General features: G+C 43.4%; 1 protein-coding gene across 2 annotated transcripts; it reads left to right on the forward strand.

The window, feature by feature from the left end:
- Nucleotides 1-2,165: 2,165 nt before the first annotated feature.
- On the forward strand, nucleotides 2,166-20,870 carry NFAM1 (NFAT activating protein with ITAM motif 1). Of its 2 annotated transcripts, none has more exons than XM_077339310.1 (6): nucleotides 2,166-2,276; nucleotides 8,456-8,803; nucleotides 13,533-13,645; nucleotides 14,898-14,999; nucleotides 18,528-18,605; nucleotides 20,764-20,870. In XM_077339310.1, the coding sequence occupies exons 1-6, from the start codon at nucleotides 2,222-2,224 to the stop codon at nucleotides 20,818-20,820; spliced, it is 753 nt and encodes a 250-aa protein (XP_077195425.1). In that variant the 5' UTR covers nucleotides 2,166-2,221; the 3' UTR covers nucleotides 20,821-20,870. The 2 variants fall into 2 exon arrangements, with proteins under 2 accessions (XP_077195425.1, XP_077195426.1); XM_077339311.1 differs by having other exon boundaries at nucleotides 13,533-13,603.
- Nucleotides 20,871-22,624: the final 1,754 nt, after the last annotated feature.

Consider the following 22,624-nt stretch of genomic DNA (forward strand, 5'->3'; position numbering starts at 1 on the left):
TTTGTGGCACCATAAAGACGAGTCTTTAAGGTGCCACAAGATTCTTGCTAATTAATAAATGAGGATGATGTCTTACCCAGAAATGAGTGCCTTTCTTCAGGCGATCTTAACATAATATACGTGCTCCATATATCTTTTTATAGAATAAATACTCAGCCATATACAATATTTTAGTGGGGTTTTTTTTTTGTGGTGATGCCCTGATTTTCTGTTTCCACAGAGTTTCATCATGTGCCTGGGCTGCACAGTTTTTGGTGACCAGTGAAAGTACCCTTTCCCCCTCAAAGTTTTACTAGAATTCTGCCTCCCCACCTCCCGTTTCATTTATATTGCCATTTTATTGATGCTGGGTTGAGGGATTTTAACACTTTTTATTGTTTTTGGCTGCTGTTCCAGCTGATTTGATGTCTTACTATTTCACTATTTAAGGAAATATTGTTTTCCTTATTGTTTTTATGTGTACATCGGAAGCTTGAGTAATGACTATGGGATATAAAATGTTTAATGAATACGGCATTTGTTCTCAGAATAACTGTGTGTGGCAGATCCCTGTTTGCAGACAGGAAATCGTTGAAAGATGGTGACTTATTGAAAGCCACTAAAGTGAATTTTAGAGATGACATATTTTCTTCATTATAAGCATATTCATTTAGGGCACAGTATATAAAGTGCATGTATGATGCTCACACATGTATTTGTTTTGGTGCATGCACAGGCACAATTTTCCTATGTTTAAAACATATAGCAAAAGAGAGGCATGGTAGTGTGTAATATCTGAACATGTTAAGCCTTTCAGTTTGCATGCTACTTTCTAAACAGGCATGTGCTTCCATGTAGAAGATCTGCCACATTTAAGGCAGTTCTTTACAAGTGCGGCTGACTGGGAAATAAACCCAGAACGCCAAGTTGCCCTCTGTCTGATGGAGCTTTTGGTAACGGTGTTACTCTAGCAATACTGAACACTCTATGTCAGCTGTCCCCAACCCCGGTCCAGGGACCGGTCCCGGGCCACGGACCAGTTGGTACCGGGCCGTGGCTCCTCCTTGTCCTCCTCCCCGGCTGCTGCCTCGGGGGCTGCCCTGCCATTTTGCCGCTGGCTCACCTTTGGTGCTCTCCAGTGGCCGCCATGGCTGGGGTTCCCCCTCGGCGTAGAACTGCGCAGCTCCTGCTGGCAGCGCCCCCCAGTGGGCAGTGGGAAGTCAGAGGTGCCGGCGGGAAAGCAAGCAGAGCAGGGGCTCAGGTGGCGGCAGCGACATCCCTCTGCAAAAGACTACCCCCCCGAGCCTCAGTAAAACTGTCAAGCGTTGACTAGTCCCTAGTGATAAAAAGGTTGAAGACCACTGCGCTATGTGATCAAAACAGGCAGGGATGCAAGCTATAGCTTACCACCCTGCACCCTCTTTTCTAAGCAATTGTATACAATGCCAATTAACAGAATAGCCTGGGCAACTGGAACAGAAATCCTTCCCAAAGCCCAGTGAGCTTTTGCAATGAAAGGTGAAATTCTGAGCACAAAAAATTCTAGTTGGGATGATCCTTTTATAGGAGCTATTCCATTTGAAGAGCATTCTAGTTATTTTATGCAGGGGTATTCTGACCTCTGGTTGCCCCAGTATTTCCCACCTTCTGCAATCTGGGAAGTCAAAGGCAAATAACAAGACACTAAAGTAACCATCAGATGAGGCCTCCCAACTGTCACAAATAATTTTGATTGGATTAGAAACTTTTGTGATATTTCTGAAATGGAGAATGTCTCAGGTTGAATTTTATTTTTTAATTTCTAAATGTACATCCTTAAAATATCCATGGAGCTGTGGTAGTGGTTTTCTGATTGATATAGTGTTAAAAAGAAGCTCTTCACTTTGTCAACACTCCTGCTGTTCTTGTTCATTCCCATGGGACTTGTGCAAGATAATGAACCATGAACTCTGAGTCCTGTGCTATGTAGTGGAAAGGGATTTTCTACCTCAGGCTACAAATCTTTTGGACAAGCCCTAATCCCTACAATAGAAGATGCCTGTTAATGTCTCAACATTTTTAGTGTGGCCAAAAAGCAGAAGAAACTGAACATATGCGGGGAACTGACAAGTTTGTTCCCCTGAGAACTGTCCCGCCCCTTCCCAAGAAAAGGGAAGAGAGAGAGAAACCATTTCTTAATTCTAATACTCCTTAGATAGGGACTTGAGGGCCCTCAGTCAGCAGCTTCTTTTCACAAGCTGTAATGGCCTCCAGTATAGATCTTGTCATCTTGTTTCTCTGGACTCTTCACTGTGGAGGTAAAAAAAAGGCATGTATTCTATTTCTTGCTCTGACTAATCTCTCATTTGCTCATTTGCAAATACTGGTCTTTTCATTCATTCAAATGTCTAGATCAGATGCTCATTTAATTTTATAACATGTCCTTCTTTGACTTTGTTTTATAGTCTTCTCTGTTGTATTCCCGAAGGTCAAATTTTCCCATGCCACTTGGGATGCTTTTTGGGATTTTGCTATTTATTAGTATCCATGTGTGAAAAACAGAAAGGCAATTCTGATAAACCAGTATTTGGTTGTGCGTGCAGGCAGGTAAATTTGCAGTGGCAGTTGTACATCCCTATGCATGTCTGATTTTGGTCTTCATCTTCAAACAAGAAAAACGTTATAGCTATGGCCATTGGTACAGCCTAGCTAGTGTATGGGTTTAAATCCATCAACTGACGATCAATGACTTGATATACTGCTTTAAAACGTTTGAGAATACCCCCCCACACACACACACCCTGTATGTTAATGAATTGAATTAGAGATGGTAGAAAAAAGGCCACCATATCTTCAACACAGAGGCTGCTTGCATTAGAGAAGGCAGAACGGAAAGCATGTGATGAGTAGGGATAGGATTGTTCCTTCTTCCCCCCACCCATCAAACTTGATGGGTCTTTTGTTAATAATAAATAATACTTAGAATTCAGATAATGCTTTACTTGTGTGCTTCTCGTGCTTTACCTGTCTGGGTATAACAATTCTATAAGAGAGGCAAGTATTAATTTCTCAGTATTCCAGAAGAGTGATGGGGTGAGATACTGACTGTTCATGTCAGATGGGGGCTGTATTGGATACTTGCCTCTGATTGTTGACTGAATGAGCATGTTGCCCCCCCTTCACATGTTGTGTGTTTTGGCCTTGAGGATATTTATTTATTTATTTATTCATTCATTCATTCATTCATTCATTCATTCATTCATTCATTTATTTATTTATACTGCCCTTCCCTATGGCTCTGGGCGGTTTACAGAAAACATTTCAGAACAATTCCATGGAACATTATTTGACATATAACTTGTTTTTCTCCCCAAAGGGAACTGAAAATGGCTTACAATGCTGTTTTCCCTGTCTTTGTGGAAATGTGTAAACTGACCCAGCAATTGTCCATGGCAGAGTAGAGATTAAATACTGGTTCTCCCAGATCCTAGTCTGTCACTTCTGCCACCATGCCACACTGTGTTGCTCTTAACTCTGATTCCATGAATGACAACTCTAAAGAGAGTGCAACCTCTTTTGCTCTTTGCCACAATACGTGTACATCTTATTAGTCAATGAAGTAGAAGAAGAGAGTTAGTTCTTATATCTCAAAGCAGTACACAATCACCTTCCCATCCTCTCGCCACAACAGAGAACCTTAGGGTAGGTGGGGCAGAGAGAGCTCTCTAACAGAACTGTGAGTAGCCCAAGGTCATCCAGCAGGCTGCATATGGAGGAGCGGGGATTCAAACCTAGCTCTCCAGTTTAGAGGCTGCTGCTCTCAACCACACCAACCAATGTAATACCTCTTATTGTGCCTAAACAGATTTGGAGACTTACATATGTTTGAGAGAGAGAGAGAATACATGGCCGATTGAATTAGTTTGGTGCTCATGAATTAATTGTTAGAAATGAATAACCAATTCTGACATAACTTCTTGACAAGTTTATACTTGTGAGATATCTTCAAAGAATTACGTCAGAAGAGGCTCATGGGAGACTCATTAGCACATCATCTCACAACACCAGCAAATACTCACATTGAGCACTGACCCACTTAGCGACTCCTGAGACAAGGGATAAAAATAGATGGTGTACTACACTGAACAGGCAGTTTTGAAAACTTTCTGTGCACAGACACATCCTTGTTTTCACTGTGCAATACTGTATTCCTACGGGTAATTGAGCCACTTCCACCCGTCACTTTCTGCATAGCAGGATTTCAAAAGAAAACAACTAAGTAAAAAATAATTATAAAAAAGAGGAAGTCAGTGGCTCTAAAGACTACAGATTTGCACATTTTGCTCATATGGTTTGTACATTATTTGAAATGTGCCATTCCTGTTCAGATACCTGCTCACACAGTTCAGCATAATTTCTCTCTCATTTCATGAGCACAGCATTATCAACAAACGCAGTGTGACCAAAAGGCGGGTAAACATAACCCTGCACAAGGAAGGTAAGCAAAAAAGGTTGAGACCAAAAACCAAAATTAAAATATAGCTAAATATACAGTGCTAATATAGAAAACATCAAATATATATTTATACATTTAAAGGTGTAAAAATAATATTTAAAAACCAATTTCTAAAGGTTCTGCATGTATAAGTACTTATGCCTAATATAGACACAAATGTCCAAGAAGACCCCAGGTTTGACCCCTCATTTTCCTATGGAAGCTTGTGAGGAGACCTTTGTCCTATCTCATATGCTCAGTGTAACCTCCCTTCCAGAAGAAGAACAACGTAACCTTCTTTGGGTCCCTGCTGGCAAGAAAAATGGAGTACAAATGAAGCAGATATTCTTTGATATTCTATGCTATTTCAAAAATACGCAATTTTCTTTGACTGATAAGAACATAAGAAGAGTACTACTAACTAGATCAGACGAATTATCCATCTAGGTCAGTATCCTGTCTAACACAGTTGCAAACCAGTTTCTCTGGATGGCAAACACCAGGGCATAAAGGCCAAGGCCTTCCTCTGATGTTGCCTCCTGCCACTAGGATTCAGAAGCTTAGGGCCTCTGAATGTGGAAGTTCCCTTCAGCCATCATGGCCATGGCTAATAGCCATTGATATAATCCTCCATTAATCTATTTAATGCCTTTTAAAAGCTGATGAATCCTGTGGCTATTGCTACGTTTTCTGGCAGCAAATCCCCCATTTTAATCACTCTTTACACAGAAGTATTTTCTTTTGCCTGCCCCCAAACTACTGCTCATCTGTTTCTTTGGATGCCCTTAAATGGTAGTATTTTGGGGAGAGGGAAAAAATTTATCTCTGTCAACTCTTTCCAATCCATGCATAATTTTATAAACCTCTATCATGTCTCCTCTTTGTTGTCCCTTTTCTAAACTAAAAAGTCCCAGACTGTCTTGAATAGGGAAGGTGCTTCAACCCTGAATCATGTTGGTTGTCCTCCTCATCACCTTTTACAACTCTGCAATGTCTTTTTTGTAGATACAGAATCGAAAACTGCACACAGTATTCCAAATGAAGTCACACCATAGATTTATACAACAGCATCACAATATCAGCCATTTCATTCTCATTCCCTTTCTTAATAATCCCTAACAACAGAGTTTGCCTTTTCCACTGCTGCAACACACTGGGTTGACACTTTCATGAGTTATCCACTACAATACCAAGATCTTTTCCCCTTTCAATCTCAGAAAGATCAAACCCTGTTACTCTATACTTGAAGCTGGCATTTCTTTGGCTCAGTGTACATCATTTTACACTTACCAGCACTGAACATCATCTATCACCCTGTCACCAAGTTTGTGGAGATGAATAAATTAAATAATACTGCCCCAATACTGGCAGTAGAGTGTCTAAGGGAGAGCAACCAGGGTACATACCCTGGGCACCATTGATGGAGGAGCACAGCCTGAGATGAGCACACCAGGACCCATTATGCACGGGGGTTTTAGCGCACATTCGGGGTGGAATGGCGGCGACTAAAATCACGGATAACGCACGGAGCTGGCTGCAACCGGCTGCAGCTTCGGTGCATGCTGCCGAAAAAGCTGCGTCAGTGAAACGCGGAAGAAAGCGCAGCTTCCGGGTGACCGGGGCGCAACCAGAAGCGGCGCCCGGATCGGCGCGTGCATAATCGGTTACTCTGGGTTTTGCCGCCGTCGCGCCCCGCCCCGTGTATAACCGGTATGCGTCGCGTCTTCCCCCTCCGCGTTTTCCATGTGACCCGAAATCGCCGTTTCGGCGGCCGTGCATAATGGGCCCAGGAGAAGAGTCATGGGAGCTACATCGGCATCCAGCAGAGTGGTGGGTAGTACGTGATCAGCTGGCCATGGGGGCCCTGCTGGCAACAAACGAGCTGAGTTCAAGCCTGCACACTGCAGGACCAGATGTACTTTGCTAGGTGCCTCCATTGCCCCCAGGAGTGGAGTCAGAGACTTGCAGCTTGAGGAGGCCCAGCTGTGGCTCTGCAGAGAGCCCTTACCTGCATGGAGGGGGCGAGGTTTGCCAGCAATAAGGGTCTTTGGCTGTTGCTGCTGCCACGGCTGGGGTTGCAGAGGGAGCCTTTCACTTGGGGGCCACACTGGCCACGGCTTGTTCTGCTTGAGAGGCAGTGTATCCATGCCCAAGCTTGCAGGCTGGTGGGGGTGTTGGTCATTGTGGCTGACTGGGTCCTTCCAGGTAGAAGCAAGCCCTGCCCTCATCTGCCTCTAGCCCCCTTGTCTCCAAGCCCTGCTTGGGTGCCAAACAGGCTGAATACTGATCTTGGAGGGGACCCCACTGCTTACTTCCCTTCACAATGAGAACTGTCCATTGAGTCCTATTCTTTACTTCCTGTGAGTTCCAGTTTTTAATGCATAAGAGAATCCATCCTCTTATCCTATGACTGCTATGTTTACTCAGGAGTCTTTAGTGAGGTACCTTATCAAAAAGCCTTTTGAAAGTTCAGGTATATAATGTCTATTAGGTCACCATTGTCAGGTATATAATGTCTATTAGGTCACCATATTTACTTTTTCAAAAAACGCAAAGTTTTGTGAGGCAGAAATTTCCTTTGCAGAAGCCATGCTGATTTCCTCTCATCAAACTTTGTCCCTCAATTATGTACCTAACCATTCTGTATTTTATTACAGTTTCTACTAATTTGCCTGAGAAAGATATTAGGCTGATAGGCCTGTAATTTCCTGGTTCACCTCTGGATCCCTATTTAAAAATTGGTGCCACATTTACTACTCTCCAGTGCTCTGGTTTAAAAGCTGAATGTAATGATAGGTTACATATAAGGGTTAGTAGAACTTACATCTGAGACCCTTAAAAATTCCTGGGTGTATGGCATCAGGACTTGGATTATTACTGGCCTGTAATTTCTGGTTCCCCTCTTGATCCCTTTTTAAACATTGATGTAATGTTTGATACTCTCCAGTCTTCTGGTATAGCGGTTGAATTTAGTAAAAAGTTGCATATATGGATTAGTATTTCACATCTCAGTTTCTTAAGGACCTGGAGATTTATCAGTTTTTAATTTCTCCAGTAGATCTAGAATTTAATTTCTGGTCACCCCAAATTATCCCAGTTCTTCCTGAAAATAGGGGCTGTGGCATGGGTATTCTCCCCACACTTTCCACAGTGAACACAAGAGAAAAAAGTCATTGAACTTCTCCATCTCCTCTTTAATCCCTTGCCATCCAAAGGCCCACTGCTTCCCTGGCTGGTTTCCTGCTTCAGGTATATTTTAAAAAATGTTTAAATGCTTTTAGTGACTCACTTCTCAAAATATTTTGCATTCTTTTTGTGCTTCAATTAGTGCAGTTTTAAATAGTTTCCAAGCATTTTCTAGGGATTTGACTCTCTTGTGTTTCCCCTTCAGTTTCCCTTTTACCATTGTAAAGTCCCCTTTTTTGAAGTTAAATGTTACTCTTTTGGACTTCAGGGGTAAGTTTCTACTGACTTATGAAGGTTTGAACCAATTCCATAAAATGTTGGGCTCTTATTTATTGTATTCACATTGTAAAATGTGCTGTCCTCCTGGAGACTGATCACGTGTCAGTTTCATGGCATGTAACAATACAGTATGCTCTTGCCAAATGCAGATGAAAAGACCCATCTAAGTAGGATTGCAACTGGCAGGGGAGACTTCCCAGGAGAAAAAAAAAAAAAAAAAAGCTCAGACCAGGTTGCTGGGGTTGCATAGGAAGTGATGTCATCACATCAGTAACTTCTGTGTGACACTGGTTATTTGGACAAAACTTCTATGGTAAAACCAGCTTCTACAATAGAATTGTTGACCAAATACCAGCAATGTGGCCTTCCTGTTTATACTGGTAAGTCCCCCAACTGGACAGCTGATTGGTAGCTGGGTGACAGGACATCGTAGCAGGGGAACCCTGCATCCACCAGGGAGTCTGGAAATTCTACATAAAAGTGGGTAGTGTTTTCAGATCTTGAGTAATGTAAACATTATGCTTTGTCATCTAACAGGCACTTTTGAAGTACAGCAGGAATCTTTAATCCAGACTGCTTTTGCCAATGAAGAAGTGAATACAACCTGCAAGGCTATTTTCAATTATCAAAATGAAAATAAAAACTTTGAAATTATTTATTACCGAATTAACCAAATTAACCCAGGAGGTGACAAAATCAGAGTACACACATCTAAATGTTCTGAAAAAAATGCTAGAAACCAGAACCAAACAGTGACAACAATTTGCAACATTGCTATCAAACCAATTGAACATGCCTCTACTAATGGTGTTTATTACTGCCGAGCATACTGGAAAAATACAGGAAAAAAAGTAATGGGTATGGGGACATTTATCCTTTTTAGAGGTAAGTTCTCTTTGAAAAATCAAGGCTGGTGGGAGAAGGGTTTGACCAATAAAATTTAGGTTGCAGCTTTCAATTTGCTTTGTTTTATATGAAAACACTGTTTATCAGAGGGAAAAGTGGGGTAAATATCTTCAAACTATTGACTCTGCTTTGTTTGACTCAGAAACATACATATACAAACATCCATAACCTTATTTAAAATAAAACTAATTACTATGCAGGGTGCCCCACAGTCTCTGGTGGACAGACTTCACAGAAGCACCACACAAACTGATAAAGAAGACATGACATTTTAAGCGTGGATCAAGAATGTGTGTGGTGCTAATGAAAAGCTAATTCAATGTAATTTATTTTTTAAAAACTGATAAGAGAGAAATTGAAGTATATGCAACAGTTACTTTCTTATTAAAAATCAATTTATTTTACTGCTTTTTAACAGGATAAATATTATCACTCATAACTTAGTGTATAAAATTACACTATTCATATTTATGGAATTTAGAAGTTGTTGTTGTTATGTGCGAAGTCGTGTCCGACCCATCGCGACCCCATGGACAATGATCCTCCAGGCCTTCCTATCCTCTACCATTCCCCGGAGTCCATTTAAGCTTGCACCTACTGCTTCAGTGACTCCATCCAGCCACCTCATTCTCTGTCGTCCCCTTCTTCTTTTGCCCTCGATCGCTCCCAGCATTAGGCTCTTCTCCAGGGAGTCCTTCCTTCTCATGAGGTGGCCAAAGTATTTGAGTTTCATCTTCAGGATCTGGCCTTCTAAAGAGCAGTCAGGGCTGATCTCCTCTAGGACTGACCGGTTTGTTCGCCTTGTAGTCCAAGGGACTCGCAAGAGTCTTCTCCAGCACCAGAGTTCAAAAGCCTCAATTCTTTGACGCTCGGCCTTCCTTATGGTCCAACTTTTGCAGCCATACATTGCAACTGGAGCCATACATTGACTAAACGCACTTTTGTTGGCAAGGTGATGTCTCTGCTTTTTAGGATGCTGTCTAGATTTGCCATAGCTTTCCTCCCCAGGAGCAAGCGTCTTTTAATTTCTTTACTGCAGTCCCCATCTGCAGTGATCTTGGAGCCCAGGAAAATAAAATCTGTCACTATCTCCATTTCTTCCCCATCTATTTGCCAGAAATTGAGAGGGCCGGATGCCATGATCTTTGTTTTCTTGATGTTGAGTTTCAAGCCAACTTTTGCACTCTCCTCCTTCACCCGCATCAACAGGCTCTTTAGTTCCTCTTCACTTTCTGCCATTAGAGTGGTATCATCTGCATATCTGAGGTTGTTGATATTTCTCCCTGCAATCTTGATCCCAATTTGTGACTCCTCTAATCCCGCATTTCTCATGATGTGCTCCGCATACAAGTTAAATAGGCAAGGCGACAGTATACAGCCTTGCCGAACTCCTTTCTCAATTTTGAACCAGTCAGTGATTCCATGTTCAGTTCTCACTGTTGCTTCTTGACCTGCATATAAATTTCTCAAGAGACAAATAAGATGCTCTGGTATTCCCATCTCTTTAAGAACTTGCCACAATTTGTTGTGCTCCACACAATCAAAGGCTTTAGCATAGTCAATGAAGCAGAAGTATACGTTCTTCTGGTACTCCCTAGCTTTCTCCATGATCCAGCGTATGTTGGCAATTTGATCTCTAGTTCCTCTGCCTCTTCGAAATCCTGCCTGTACTTCTGGAAGTTCTCGGTCCACATATTGCTGGAGCCTAGCTTGTAGATTTTTGAGCATAACTTTGCTAGCATGAGAAATTAGTGCAATGGTGCGGTAGTTTGAACATTCTTTGGCATTGCCCTTCTTTGGGATTGGAATGTAAACTGACCTTTTCCAATCCTGTGGCCATTGTTGAGTTTTCCAAATTTGCTGGCATATTGAGTGTAGCACTTTTACTGCATCGTCCTTTAAGATTTTGAATAGTTCAACTGGAATGCTGTCACCACCACTAGCTTTATTGTTGCTCAGACTTCCTAAGGCCCATTTGACTTCACATTCCAGGATGTCTGGCTCCAGGTCAGTAACTACCCCATTGTGGTCATCAGGGATGTTAAGCTCGCTCTTGTATAGTTGTTCTGTATAATTTTGCCACCTTTGTTTAATCTCTTCTAATTCTGTGAGGTCCCTACCATTTTGGTCCCTTATCATACCCAACTTTGCATGAAACGTTCTCTTCATATCTCCAATTTTCTTGAAAAGATCTCTGGTCCTCCCCATTCTATTGTTTTCTTCTATTTGTTTGCACTGTTCATTTAAGAAGGCATTCTTATCTCTTCTAGCTTTTCTCTGGAATTCTGCATTCAATTTAGAAGTATAAAGAACATTGTTTTAAAATATGCCCAGTAGGTGAGACAGAGCAGCAAAGAGCAGTATCTTTATTTTTACTACTACTACTACTACTATTATCATCATCATCATCATCATTATCATCATCATCCTGCTCCCTTTTCAATTTTCTGCTTCCTTTTCAAGGTCATCAGCATCTCTCTTTCTTCATACTGATTTGCATACATTTGATGTAACAAAGGGTCTAATCATAGAATCATAGAATCATAGAGTTGGAAGGGGCCATACAGGCCATCTAGTCCAACCCCCTGATCAACGCAGGATTAGCCCTAAGCATCCTAAAGCATCCAAGAAAAGTGTGTATCCAACCTTTGCTTGAAGACTTCCAGTGAGGGGGAGCTCACCACCTCCTTAGGCAGCCTATTCCACTGCTGAACTACTCTGACTGTGAAAAACATTTTCCTGATATCTAGCCTATATCGTTGTACTTGAAGTTTAAACCCATTACTGCGTGTCCTCTCCTCTATAGCCAACAGAAACAGCATCCTGCCCTCCTCCAAGTGACAACCTTTCAAATACTTAAAGAGGGCTATCATGTCCCCTCTCAACCTCCTTTTCTCCAGGCTGAACATTCCCAAGTCCCTCAACCTATCTTCATAGGGCTTGGTCCCTTGGCCCCAGATCATCTTCGTCCCTCTCCTCTGTACCCTTTCAATTTTATCGACATCCTTCTTGAAGTGAGGCCTCCAGAACTGCACACAGTACTCCAGGTGTGGTCTGACCAGAGCCGTATACAATGGGACTATGACATCTTGTGATTTTGATGTGATGCCCCTGTTGATACAGCCCAAAATGGCATTTGCCTTTTTTACCACTGCATCACACTGCCTGCTCATGTTTAGTTTACAATCCACAAGTACCCCAAGGTCTCGTTCACACACAGTGCTACCTAGAAGCGTATCCCCCATCCAGTAGGCATGCTTTTCATTTTTCTGACCCAGATGCAGAACTTTACACTTATCTTTATTAAATTGCATATTGTTCTTATTTGCCCATTTTTCCATTGTGTTCAGATCTCGTTGAACTCTATCTCTATCTTCCGGAGTATTTGCCAGTCCTCCCAATTTGGTGTCATCTGCAAACTTGATGAATAGTCCCTCCACCCCCTCATCTAGATCATTAATAAATATGTTAAAGAGTACCGGGCCGAGCACCGAGCCCTGAGGTACCCCGCTACTCACCTCTCTCCAGTCTGATGAAACACCATTGACAACAACTCTTTGAGTGCGGTTCTCTAACCAATTCCCTATCCACATAACTATCTGAAAATCCAGATTGCAGTCCTTCAACTTATCCATCAGAACATCATGGAGAACCTTGTCAAAAGCTTTACTAAAATCCAAGTAAATGACATCAACTGAATTTCCCCGATCCAGCAAACCTGTTACTTGGTCAAAAAAGGAAACCAGGTTGGTCTGGCAGGACCTGTTGGGGACAAATCCATGCTGACTTCTTTGGATCACCAAATTGTCCTCCAGATGTTTGCAGATCGCTCCCTTTAATATCTGCTCCATTATCTTCCCCACAACAGAGGTCAGACTCACTGGTCTGTAGTTTCCTGGGTCATCCTTCCTCCCTTTTTTGAAGATCGGAATAAAGTTTGCTCTTTTCCAGTCCTCCGGGACATCTCCAGTCCTTAAAGAGGTTCTGAAGATGATGGACAAGGACTGTGCAAGTTCTCTGGAAAGTTCTTTGAGTACTCTCGGGTGCATTTCATCCGGACCAGGGGAATTGAACTCATCCAGTGCAGCTAAATGCCTCTCGACAACCTCTCTATCCATGTTAACCTGCCACTATCCTTTGGCTACGGCCATCTCTAGATGTCCCTAAACACATTGACCAGTGGGAAAAAACAGATGTAAAATAGGCACTAAGCCTTTCTGCTTTCTCTGCATCTTTCGTTAGAGTTTGTCCATCCGCAACCAACAGTGGGCCCATTGCCTCCTTTACTTTACGTTTGCTCCTCACATAACTAATGTGAGAACAGCTCGTGCACTCAGGGCCCCAATGGCAGGAAGTTAGTGCCAATGGGAGCCCTCTTGCAAGCCGTTCTTGACATCACACCACTTCCATTAATTTTAACTAGATTTCTTCCTGCAGGAGAACTTCCCAGAAGATTGTTTCCAAAATACAGTGCAGGGAGGGTAAATGGACAATGCTCAGTTGTGTGCCTACATGATGTGCTGAAAATAAATTTTGTATTGTTGTTATATAAAGCCATCAATCTACATGAGTAAGCTGCAAGATCCATTTGGAATGTTAGTTTTATCACAGATGCTCATTTTCATGCTACAGATTATAAACGATGCAACCAACACTGGCTGTCAGCGTCCACTTGAGTACTTTGCTTTCTTTTTTTGTTTCCTTGTAGATAGAGGATATACTGAGCCTCCCCTTACTTTGTGGATGTTCCTGATCACCCTTACATTTGTTCTGGCTGTTGTGAGTATCGTGGGAACCGTACTGCTGTTCTGGAAGAGAGAGGCAAGTTATCAAAAAACATATCCTTCCTCAGCTCCATCACAGCACCCTTGTTACTTGGATACAAAATATTTACAGCTTAAATATGTTCTATATTTGGGTTCTGAATACTACAGCACTTGGAACCCAAGTTGAATATGTGGCTGCTGCCTAACAAGTATTTCTCTTGTAATAAAAATGCACATGTTTTACCCATCAAAAATTAATTTATTATTTATTTATTACATTTATATACCATTCTCCCTTGAGGCTCATGTTCATGCTTCATCTTCTTTACATGATGGGGATGTAAAGGCTGTAAAGATAAGCCTTGACAGAGTCGCATTTGGAAAGCAGAACACCGGAAGACTCTTTGTGACAACCTGTTAAGAAATTACAGATCTACCAGGCATTATGGTGATGCGGAAGCAAGCACAATGGCAATGCTAGTCTCAAAAGCAATATCAATGCCCTAGCTTTTTTTTTTTTAGTTTCAATCCATATTTCCTTATAACCCGCTGCCTGGAGAAGCTATTCTTGTGGAAGGTGAAGTTAACTTGTGTTTTAGATGCTTGGAATGGCCAACTACCCATTCTATTGTTCACTGCCCTGCATTTAGGCCATGCCTAATCTATGTTGCATGGTAATATAACTACCTTGTGCTAACCCAGCTCTGAAATCTGGCTTCTAGTTGATTAAATTAGTTAAATGGGAAGGCTGAAAGCCTAGTCTAATTTCTGCTGCTACCTTCCACTTAATATTTCTGGTAAGGTCATGGAGGAGGAGCGTGTCTCATGGCTTAAGTGCCACTCAGCGCTTAACACCTACTCAGGGCAGTTGTCCTGCCCCTGAATGCCTCCTCCTCCAACCGGCTTGCCTGTCTGTCCAGCGGCCAGCCAATCACCTTCTGTCCCCCACCCCTGACCACCCCCTCCTCCTTCCACTTCTCTCTGAGGCTTGGAGACTGCAGATCCCTGCCATGTGAGAGCTGCCCCTGCCGGTGAGTTCCCTAAGAGCTGCCTGCAGCCTTTCCAGGTCCTGGGGGGAGGGGGAGAAGGTCCGCAGAGTTCTTCCACCCCACCCCCCTAATCTAGCGCATACAACAAGCTTCGCCCCTAGTCATTATAATAAACCTGTGGTGTGAATGTTGGACACATTCAAACAGCATTTGAACTCCTAGGAAAGTCAGTAGTAGCAATGAAAATAAAAAATGTGCATTGAAAACTAGAACTATTGCATTGCTGCTTACTCCCATTTATCATCTCTTCCTGAATAGGTGGTATGTCTTCGGAAGAAGGAGGTTGGGAAGCGCCCGGCTCAGGAACCAGAACCTCAATACCCTGCAAGCCTCTCAAAGATTCCAGGGTCCCTCTATGCTGTATGTATCAATAGTAAACCATGTGGGAAGAGCGGCAAACAAAAATTTAACCTAGGGTGAACAGCAAACTGCTGACTAGTTCTGGTAGCCATGAGAACCACAAGTCTCAGAGAAGAAGGGGACACGAAGGGGAGCCCTAAGAGGGAAAGTAAAAAGTAAAAAAAAAAAAAAAGGAAGAATCTGATTCTTGCATAAAAACTATGGCTATGGATGGGGACTTCGGGCAGCTGGATTGCCAACCTCCAAGTAAGGGCCCAGAGATCTTCAGGAATAATATCTGATCTCCAGGCACCAGTTCCTCTGGAGAAAACAGCTGGAAGGAAGAAACACAAAGGGAAGAAAGAGGAGGAAGGGTTACCACCAACACTCCTGTCCCCCACCCCTGACCACCCCCTCCTCCTTCCACTTCCCTCTGAGGCTTGGAGACTGCAGATCCCTGCCATGTGAGAGCTGCCCCTGCCGGTGAGTTCCCTAACAGCTGCCTGAAGCCTTTCCAGGTCCCATGGGTTGTGCATGACCCTATTGTTTTGCCTCTGGGTTTCTGAGGTAACCTCATATCAATCCAGAATAGCAGCCTTCAGTTTGTCATAATCAGCAGAGTCCGCTTTTCCAGTGCTTGCGGGGTGGTCTGGATCTCTCTAGACAGGTATGGTCCCAGGATAGACCACTGGTCCTTGGGCCTTTGAGCAGCCTGTACGGTCCATTCTGAAGTATCCAAGAATGCTTCCATGTCGTCTTCTAGCACTAACTTTGTCAATGGAAACCATGGGGTATGTCCTGGACCCGCAGGAAATCCTGGCCAGTCTAATCCTCTGACAGGATTCAGGAATGCCCTGGTGACCTCAGGGACCTGTTGGAAATCCTGGAGGAGTGCGGCCTGGCTCTCTTCTTGTCTTGTAGGAGCTGGGACTGGTGATTAGTCAGCCACTTCTTATATTGTACAAGTCTATTCTGGTCTCCTTGGAAGAAGAAGAGGAGTCCTTTTTCTATCCCATTTTTCACTGTCCAAACCAGTCACGGCGAGCAACTTTGGTGGTTGCAGGACAGGACAGGTGCTGGACCAGCAGGCTAGGTTGGCAAGTACAGTTGAGGATGACTTATGGGTATTAATGGGTTTAAACCTTTGGGCTGATCCTGCTTTGAGCAGGGGGTTGGACTAGATGGCCTGTATGGCCCCTTCCAACTCTATGATTCTATGACATGGTCTCTGCCATTCTCCACCACCCTATCATGTCTCAAGGCCACCCCAGGGGGATGCCGCCTTCTACTATCTCATACACAACTGTTGGGACGCTCTACAGGTCTCAGAATTGCATGGGAGGGAGTTCTGAATCATTCCTCTGGTTTCCAGCTGGAAGGCTTTGTTTTCATTCTCAAGCCACTAACTCTGCTTCTCCCCGGTCTGTTATGTCTTCCTCCCTTATGTCAATGCCATACCTTGTGCCTTCCCCTGGGTCTCATTTCCACCAGTTGACTCTAGACTTGTGTCTCCAGGCAGGTAGCCTTCACCTGAGCAGGGGCTCTGCTTGCCTTCCCTGTGGGGTAGGCCCCTGCCATTGACTCCACATCTTCTGCTTTCCCCTGGGCCTCACTTCCATCGGAGGCTCCACCTTCTTGCCTTCCCTTCACTGTGGGGCAGGCCCACCTGCCCTGCCCCTCATGGCTTCCTCCTGTTACTTGTACCTGGTACAGGACCCAGTCTGCTGCTCCGGCTCTTGCCAAATGTTGTTGGTGCATCGTGGAAGGCTCCCCTTGTGTTGCCGTGAGTAGCGCTGCAGTGAATCCTCTTGCTGCTGCCGCCACTGTCTCTAACTACCTATGCTGTGCAGTCCTGGCAGTCTTTGACTGAACCTGCTGGCTGCCTTCCAGAGGCCCTGGCTGAGTATGGGGTCAGCCAACATGCACTGAAGAGTCCGGAGCCATCAAGGTTATTAGCCAAGGGTCAGGACCACGACCCCAGCCCCGGACAAGGTGGTGAGACCATCTGGCATCTAGTTGGTTCACAGCCTCTCTAGGTGTAGCCTGGGTGACTGCAATGTCTCTAACCAAGTTCCTGCCTGATGAATAAGCCAGCCTCATGCCTAAAGGCTGCTGACTGTTTTTTTGGTGTCTGCCATAGATTGCCCCTAACTTTCATGCCCTTTCAGTCATAAACACCATGGAGCACTAATGCTGGCAGTGTATGTCATGCTCACAATTCTGTTTGGAATTGGGGGGGGGGGCAGGAAATCAGGACCACGATGACTGACTGACTCTTCATTTTTACTGCACAGCTGACCCTCTCAAGCATTGCACAATCCCAGTTCTTCTGTTAATGCCACCTGTCTGTCTTCCCTGAAAGTATCTTCCTGCCTTCCTGTTCCCAGGGAAACAGCCACCATGTCCATGGCAACCTGTCATTACCATAAACACACATGAAAATAGGCGTCCTAACTGCTGCTTTGGGCCTTTGGATAGAACTTTTAATGTCAATAAATCTAATGTGTTTTTATTGATTTCCTTGGGGACAAGAGGTGGCTCGAGAATATAAGATGTTTGTCTTTCTGTGTGTGCTTATTTGCAAACTTAGTTTCTACTCCTATGTATTCTGAGAGAGAGAGGAGCTTCAGCCTTGAAACTCAACCAGAAATTGCTGTAATTGGAGAAGGCTATAAGTGGACAACCTTCCCCCTTTCTTGCTGCCTATCAGCAACAAAAGCAATTCCATGCAATCCTAAACAAACGCAGACCCTCCTAAACCCACTGACTTCAGAGAGTTATAACTCTGCTTAGAACAATGGTTCTCAACCTGGGGGTCAGGAGTCGGGACCTCTTTGGGGGTTGAATGACCCTTTCACAGGAGTCACGGCAGGGCAAGCAGCTTGGCTGGGGGGAGCACCATCCTTACAACAGCCTTGTGGGGTTGATCAAAATAAAGCGTTTGTCTGTCTGGAGCAGCGGAAAAGAGCGAGATTGGCACGGTGGGACAAGAGATAGAACTGAGAAATCCCGGGGAAAAAAACCCAGTGTATATATTCATGAACAATGGATCTTCACGCCACTGGTCAGTTTCAGTTTAATTTCTGTGAAAGAACACTTGCATAATTTTATGGTTGGGGATCACCAAAACATGAGGAACTGTATTAAAGGGTCATGGGCATTATTAAGATTGAGAACCATTGGTTTAGAAGGACTGCATTGTGACCATCTCATCTAAGCACCACCTCTCCAAAGAGATCACAAGAGGCAGCTGAGCACAGCACACATAAACAACTGCACCATTTTGAGCCATTAAGCACATTGAGGTGGGCCTTCTTCCTTAGAGTGCAATCTTGTCTTGCATTACAGTTTTGTGAACTTGGAAACTTGTTGACAAAGTACATATTTAATCTGACCACTTTGAATGCTGATAGGCTTGCATTTGGCCTCTTGAACTCCTAGCAGAAATTTCCCAGCATTTCCTTATTTGCATAGGCCTTTCAGAACATGCCTACTTAATTTACATGTATAATAAAACCTCTGTCTTTCCCCCTGTTTCTCCCTCTTCAGGCCTTAGGACCTCAAGCACCTGACATCTATACAGTCATTGAGGATAAATCATCAGAGGAAGAGAAGCCAACACCTCAGGTGAATTTGATAAGCTTTTTATGTCTTTGCTGAGGGTTTCCTTTTAATATGGTCAACATAATAGGAATCCTCATAGGCTCATTTCTGTTTTGGGAAGACTGGCAGAAAAAGAGTGAGCTATGGCCTATACACTGTGCACAGGCAATTCCACCTAGCTCAGTCTAAGCACTCATTTTGGTCAGTGGCATCTTCTGCCTGTGGCAAGATTAAAAGAAGCCATTTCCATCAAAACTCATTTTCAAGGTTATCTGTAGCCACTGATGCAGTTACTGCTCCTTAGTGTGTGTGTGGGGGGGGAGGGGATATGACTATCTTTTTGACCCTTGCATTCTGAACGTTTCCAGTGATAGGAACTGGTTGCCAGGAGCAGTTTTTTCTGGGTAGGGTTGCCAGCTTTGGGTTAGAAAATACGTGGAGATTTTGGGGGTAGGGCCTGAGGAGGGTGCGGTTTGGGGAGGGAAGGGACTTCACCTTCCTAAGCAGCTATTTTCTCCAAAGGAACAGATTTCTGTCACATGGAAATTGGTTGGAATCCCAGGAGATCTCTAACCACCGGACGACTGGCAGCCCTATTCATGAGCCTGGGGGGATTAGACAGATTTCTCCTTAACCAGATCATCAGCAGGTTACTGCCCAGTTCAGTCTGATATCATCTTTGCAAGAGTTGGGTTAGATTTATATTAATAGCCACAGAATTCCTGCCACCTCGGAGTGTAAATTGAAGGAGGAGAGCAGATGTTCAGGCTTCAACTGACGGTAGAAAATAATGCCGCAAGTGGCCCAAAGGTTTGTTTGTGCGGGACTGTCAGTCACAATACGCTTGGCATCCTTTTTTAAGTACCTTCTCTCTACCGCAGCCCATTCAGTAAACAAGGCTGGCAATTTTTTGTAGCCATTATGTAGGGTTAGACAGGATGGTGTTATGCCAGCAGTAACTGAAAAATAGCTGGATTTAATTTAAATTCAAAATAGAAATGGGATAATGGGAAGTGAAGGTAAAAGAACAGCTATATGGCAAGAGTCTCCTACATTTTTTTCTTCCAAAATGAAACTAATTCTTCAAACTGAATTTGGAAAAAGAGCGTGTTGGACTTCATTGTCATTTATCTGCTGTCTTGTTTCATGTACCAGGCTCTAAAACAGTATAGATTGCCAGAGCATCTCTCTATAGACAAGATCAATTGGAATGGCAGCTGCTTAATTTCCCGATTATGCCTATATTGCTCTTGGGGCTGATATGGAAGTTGGTTGTTTTGAGGAAATGGCAGATGCAGGGAATGATCAGCTCAGAGTACCTACAAAAATGAATTGTGTGAATTAAAAACACGTGGATCTCATCCATGGACAGATGCACAGATATCTTCATTCACTATTCTGACAATTGAGTTAGAGGTAAAGGAGACAACTGAAGCATCAGTGAAGATGTCAGCTGTTCTTTTGAACACCTATGAAATGATGATGTCAGTAGCAAGGGGATATTTTCAGCGCAATCCTGAGGGTTGTTGTGGAGGAGGTGACTGGTCACTGATATAACAGCAACGCCACTGAACTGTTCCTTAAAGGGAAACTGTACAGCCCAAGGGCCAGACAAATGCTCTTGTAGAGGGGCAGCATGGGTTGCGATTGGGTCAGTGTCATTGCACCCACAAAATATCACAGGATGCAACCATGTAACTATGACAGACAGCCAACCAACCACAGGGCAGCAGCATGGACTTTTGCAGGTGGAGCTTTTTATTGTTGCAGGGGGGGGGAGTGTCCCAGGCTGGGGTAGCTCTGGGTGATGACTGAGCCCGGCCCCATCTCTGGGCCAACCCTCTACCCCACTAGTGCTGGGTCAGAACTCACAGCACTTTGGTGGAGGGGCACAGCATTGCCATGCTGGTGTTTGGCAATGACACAGAAGTATCAGGTCACTGTGCTGGCACATTTTTGGGTTGTGCCAGAGTAGCATTTAGTCAGTTCCCTGAGCACTTTCATCTCTCTTCTCCTCAGGACTGCACTGTTCTTATTGATTGGTACAGTATTGAATGTCGACCAACAGAGTTATTTCAGAGCCTGAAGAAACTTTTCCAGCCTCCAGGCCCTCCACAAGTATTTATCACTATGGACTCTGAACATTTAATTAATTTTTTTGCTTGCTTTCCTTTAATTTCAGGTACCTTACCAGAAAAGACAAGAGGAAATCTATGATAATGTATATGAGAACTTCTAACCTACCTTCACAGTTCTAATTTCCCTTTGTAAATAAACATTAAACTAACATGCTTTCATATAAAACAAAAGGATCTTATGATTCAGTCAGTATCCAGAGAAAACTGCCTTGGAGCAGCTTTGTATTACCCCTCTTCAGATAACCAAATTCAGTTCTGTGGTACAAATGCTTGCTGCTGAACAGATTCGACTCAAATAGTGGAAATAGAAAGCATAAAGGGACAAGGAAGAAAGAACTAGGATCCCCTCAACCTACCAAAGTGGTTGGCAGAGTTTTAGTTTGCAGAAAGAGTGAGCAGCACCAGGCTGCTTAAAGAATAAAATAGTTTTTATTCAGAAGAGAAACAACTATGCATAGAAACACACTTAACTAGTGACAGTCTGTTCAACAGCTATTCTGGAGGCAAGCAGGGGAAAGTGTGATAAAAAAGCAAGAAACCTGTGTTGAGCCAATCAGGACACCAGAGAAGATACTTTGAACATCATCAGGAAATTCATATCCTATCTTTGATAAATATATATCTCCTCCAATGCCCCCTGCAGGATACCCTTTATATTCTGTTCAATTATGCACACTACAGATCTTGCATATTCCAACAGTTTGCAACTTTAGTTCCAGGGAAATTTGTTTGAAGAACAATAAAAATTTGCCATTGCCTTGCAAAAGTAAAAAACTGGGATACCATCACTAAATGCAAGACAGGTATTTAAATGTTCTTGTTGACATTAGTCTTCTTACTTTTCATGGGCTTTACCATATACAGACTGAAAACATCTTGGGAAAAAGATTAATTTCTTGTTGTTTAGGAGGTTGTTATGTTTTTTAAAAAGTCATTCCTTTACTAATGAAAATAATGTAAGAGGCTCACAGTAAAAACCCACAGTGTAATCCTACTTAGGTTTGCATAGTCAATAGCACAAAAAAAGAGGCTATATATGCATTTTTCATCACTTAGTCTCTTCCTACCTTGGCTTTAGAGATCTCTCGTTCTTCTAGAGTTCATTATCTGACTGAGGAGGGGGAGAGAGATTCCAGATTGAAGTTTCCAGATTAACCAGATTTAAGCCATGAATTAAAAAAAAAGAAAAAAGATTGAGTTACTGTGTCTCAGGTTGAAGTTACAAAACCAGATCACTCAGACCTAAGAACATAAAAGAAGCATGTTGGACCAGGCCAATGGCCCATCCAGTTCAACACTCTGTGTCACATAATGGCCAAAACCCAAACACCATCAGGAGGTCCATCAGCAGGGCTAGAACTCCAGAAACCTTCCCACTGTTGCCCTCTAAGCACCAAGAAAAGAGAGCACCACTGCCCCAAACATAATGTTCTATTTATAAGGTAAAGGTATTCCCTGTGCAAGCACCGGGTCATGTCTGACCCTTGGAGTGACGCCCTCTAGCGTTTTCATGGCAGACTCAATACGGGGTGGTATGCCAGTGCCTTCCCCAATCATTACCATTTACCCCCCAGCAAGCTGGGTACTCACTGCACCCAACCTTAGAAGGATGGAAGGCTGAGTCCACCTTAGCCGGCTGCTGGGATTGAACTCCCAGCCTTATGGGCAGAACTTCAGACTGCATGTCTGCTGTCTTACCACTCTGTGCCACAAGAGGCTCTTGTTCTATCTATATCTTATGGCTAATAGCCATGGATGGACTTCTTTTCTATATCCATTCCCCTCTTGAAGCTGTCTGTGCAGTGAATTCCATGTGCTAATTACTCTTTGGCTAAAGCCTTTTATCTGTTCTATGCCAACTGCTCATTAATTTGAGTACGCCAGAGTTCTTGTACTGAGAAAAGA

The sequence above is a fragment of the Paroedura picta genome, chromosome 5 (genome assembly GCF_049243985.1).
Source record: "Paroedura picta isolate Pp20150507F chromosome 5, Ppicta_v3.0, whole genome shotgun sequence".
In the NCBI taxonomy this organism is placed as follows: domain Eukaryota; kingdom Metazoa; phylum Chordata; class Lepidosauria; order Squamata; family Gekkonidae; genus Paroedura; species Paroedura picta.

Coding starts and splice junctions, on each gene's coding strand:
- NFAM1 (XM_077339310.1), top strand. CDS start 2,222: ATGGCCTCCAGTATAGATCTTGTCATCTTGTTTCTCTGGACTCTTCAC. Junction 8,804..13,532: donor GACATTTATCCTTTTTAGAG/GTAAGTTCTCTT, acceptor GTTTCCTTGTAG/ATAGAGGATATACTGAGCCT. Junction 18,606..20,763: donor AAGAGAAGCCAACACCTCAG/GTGAATTTGATA, acceptor CTTTAATTTCAG/GTACCTTACCAGAAAAGACA.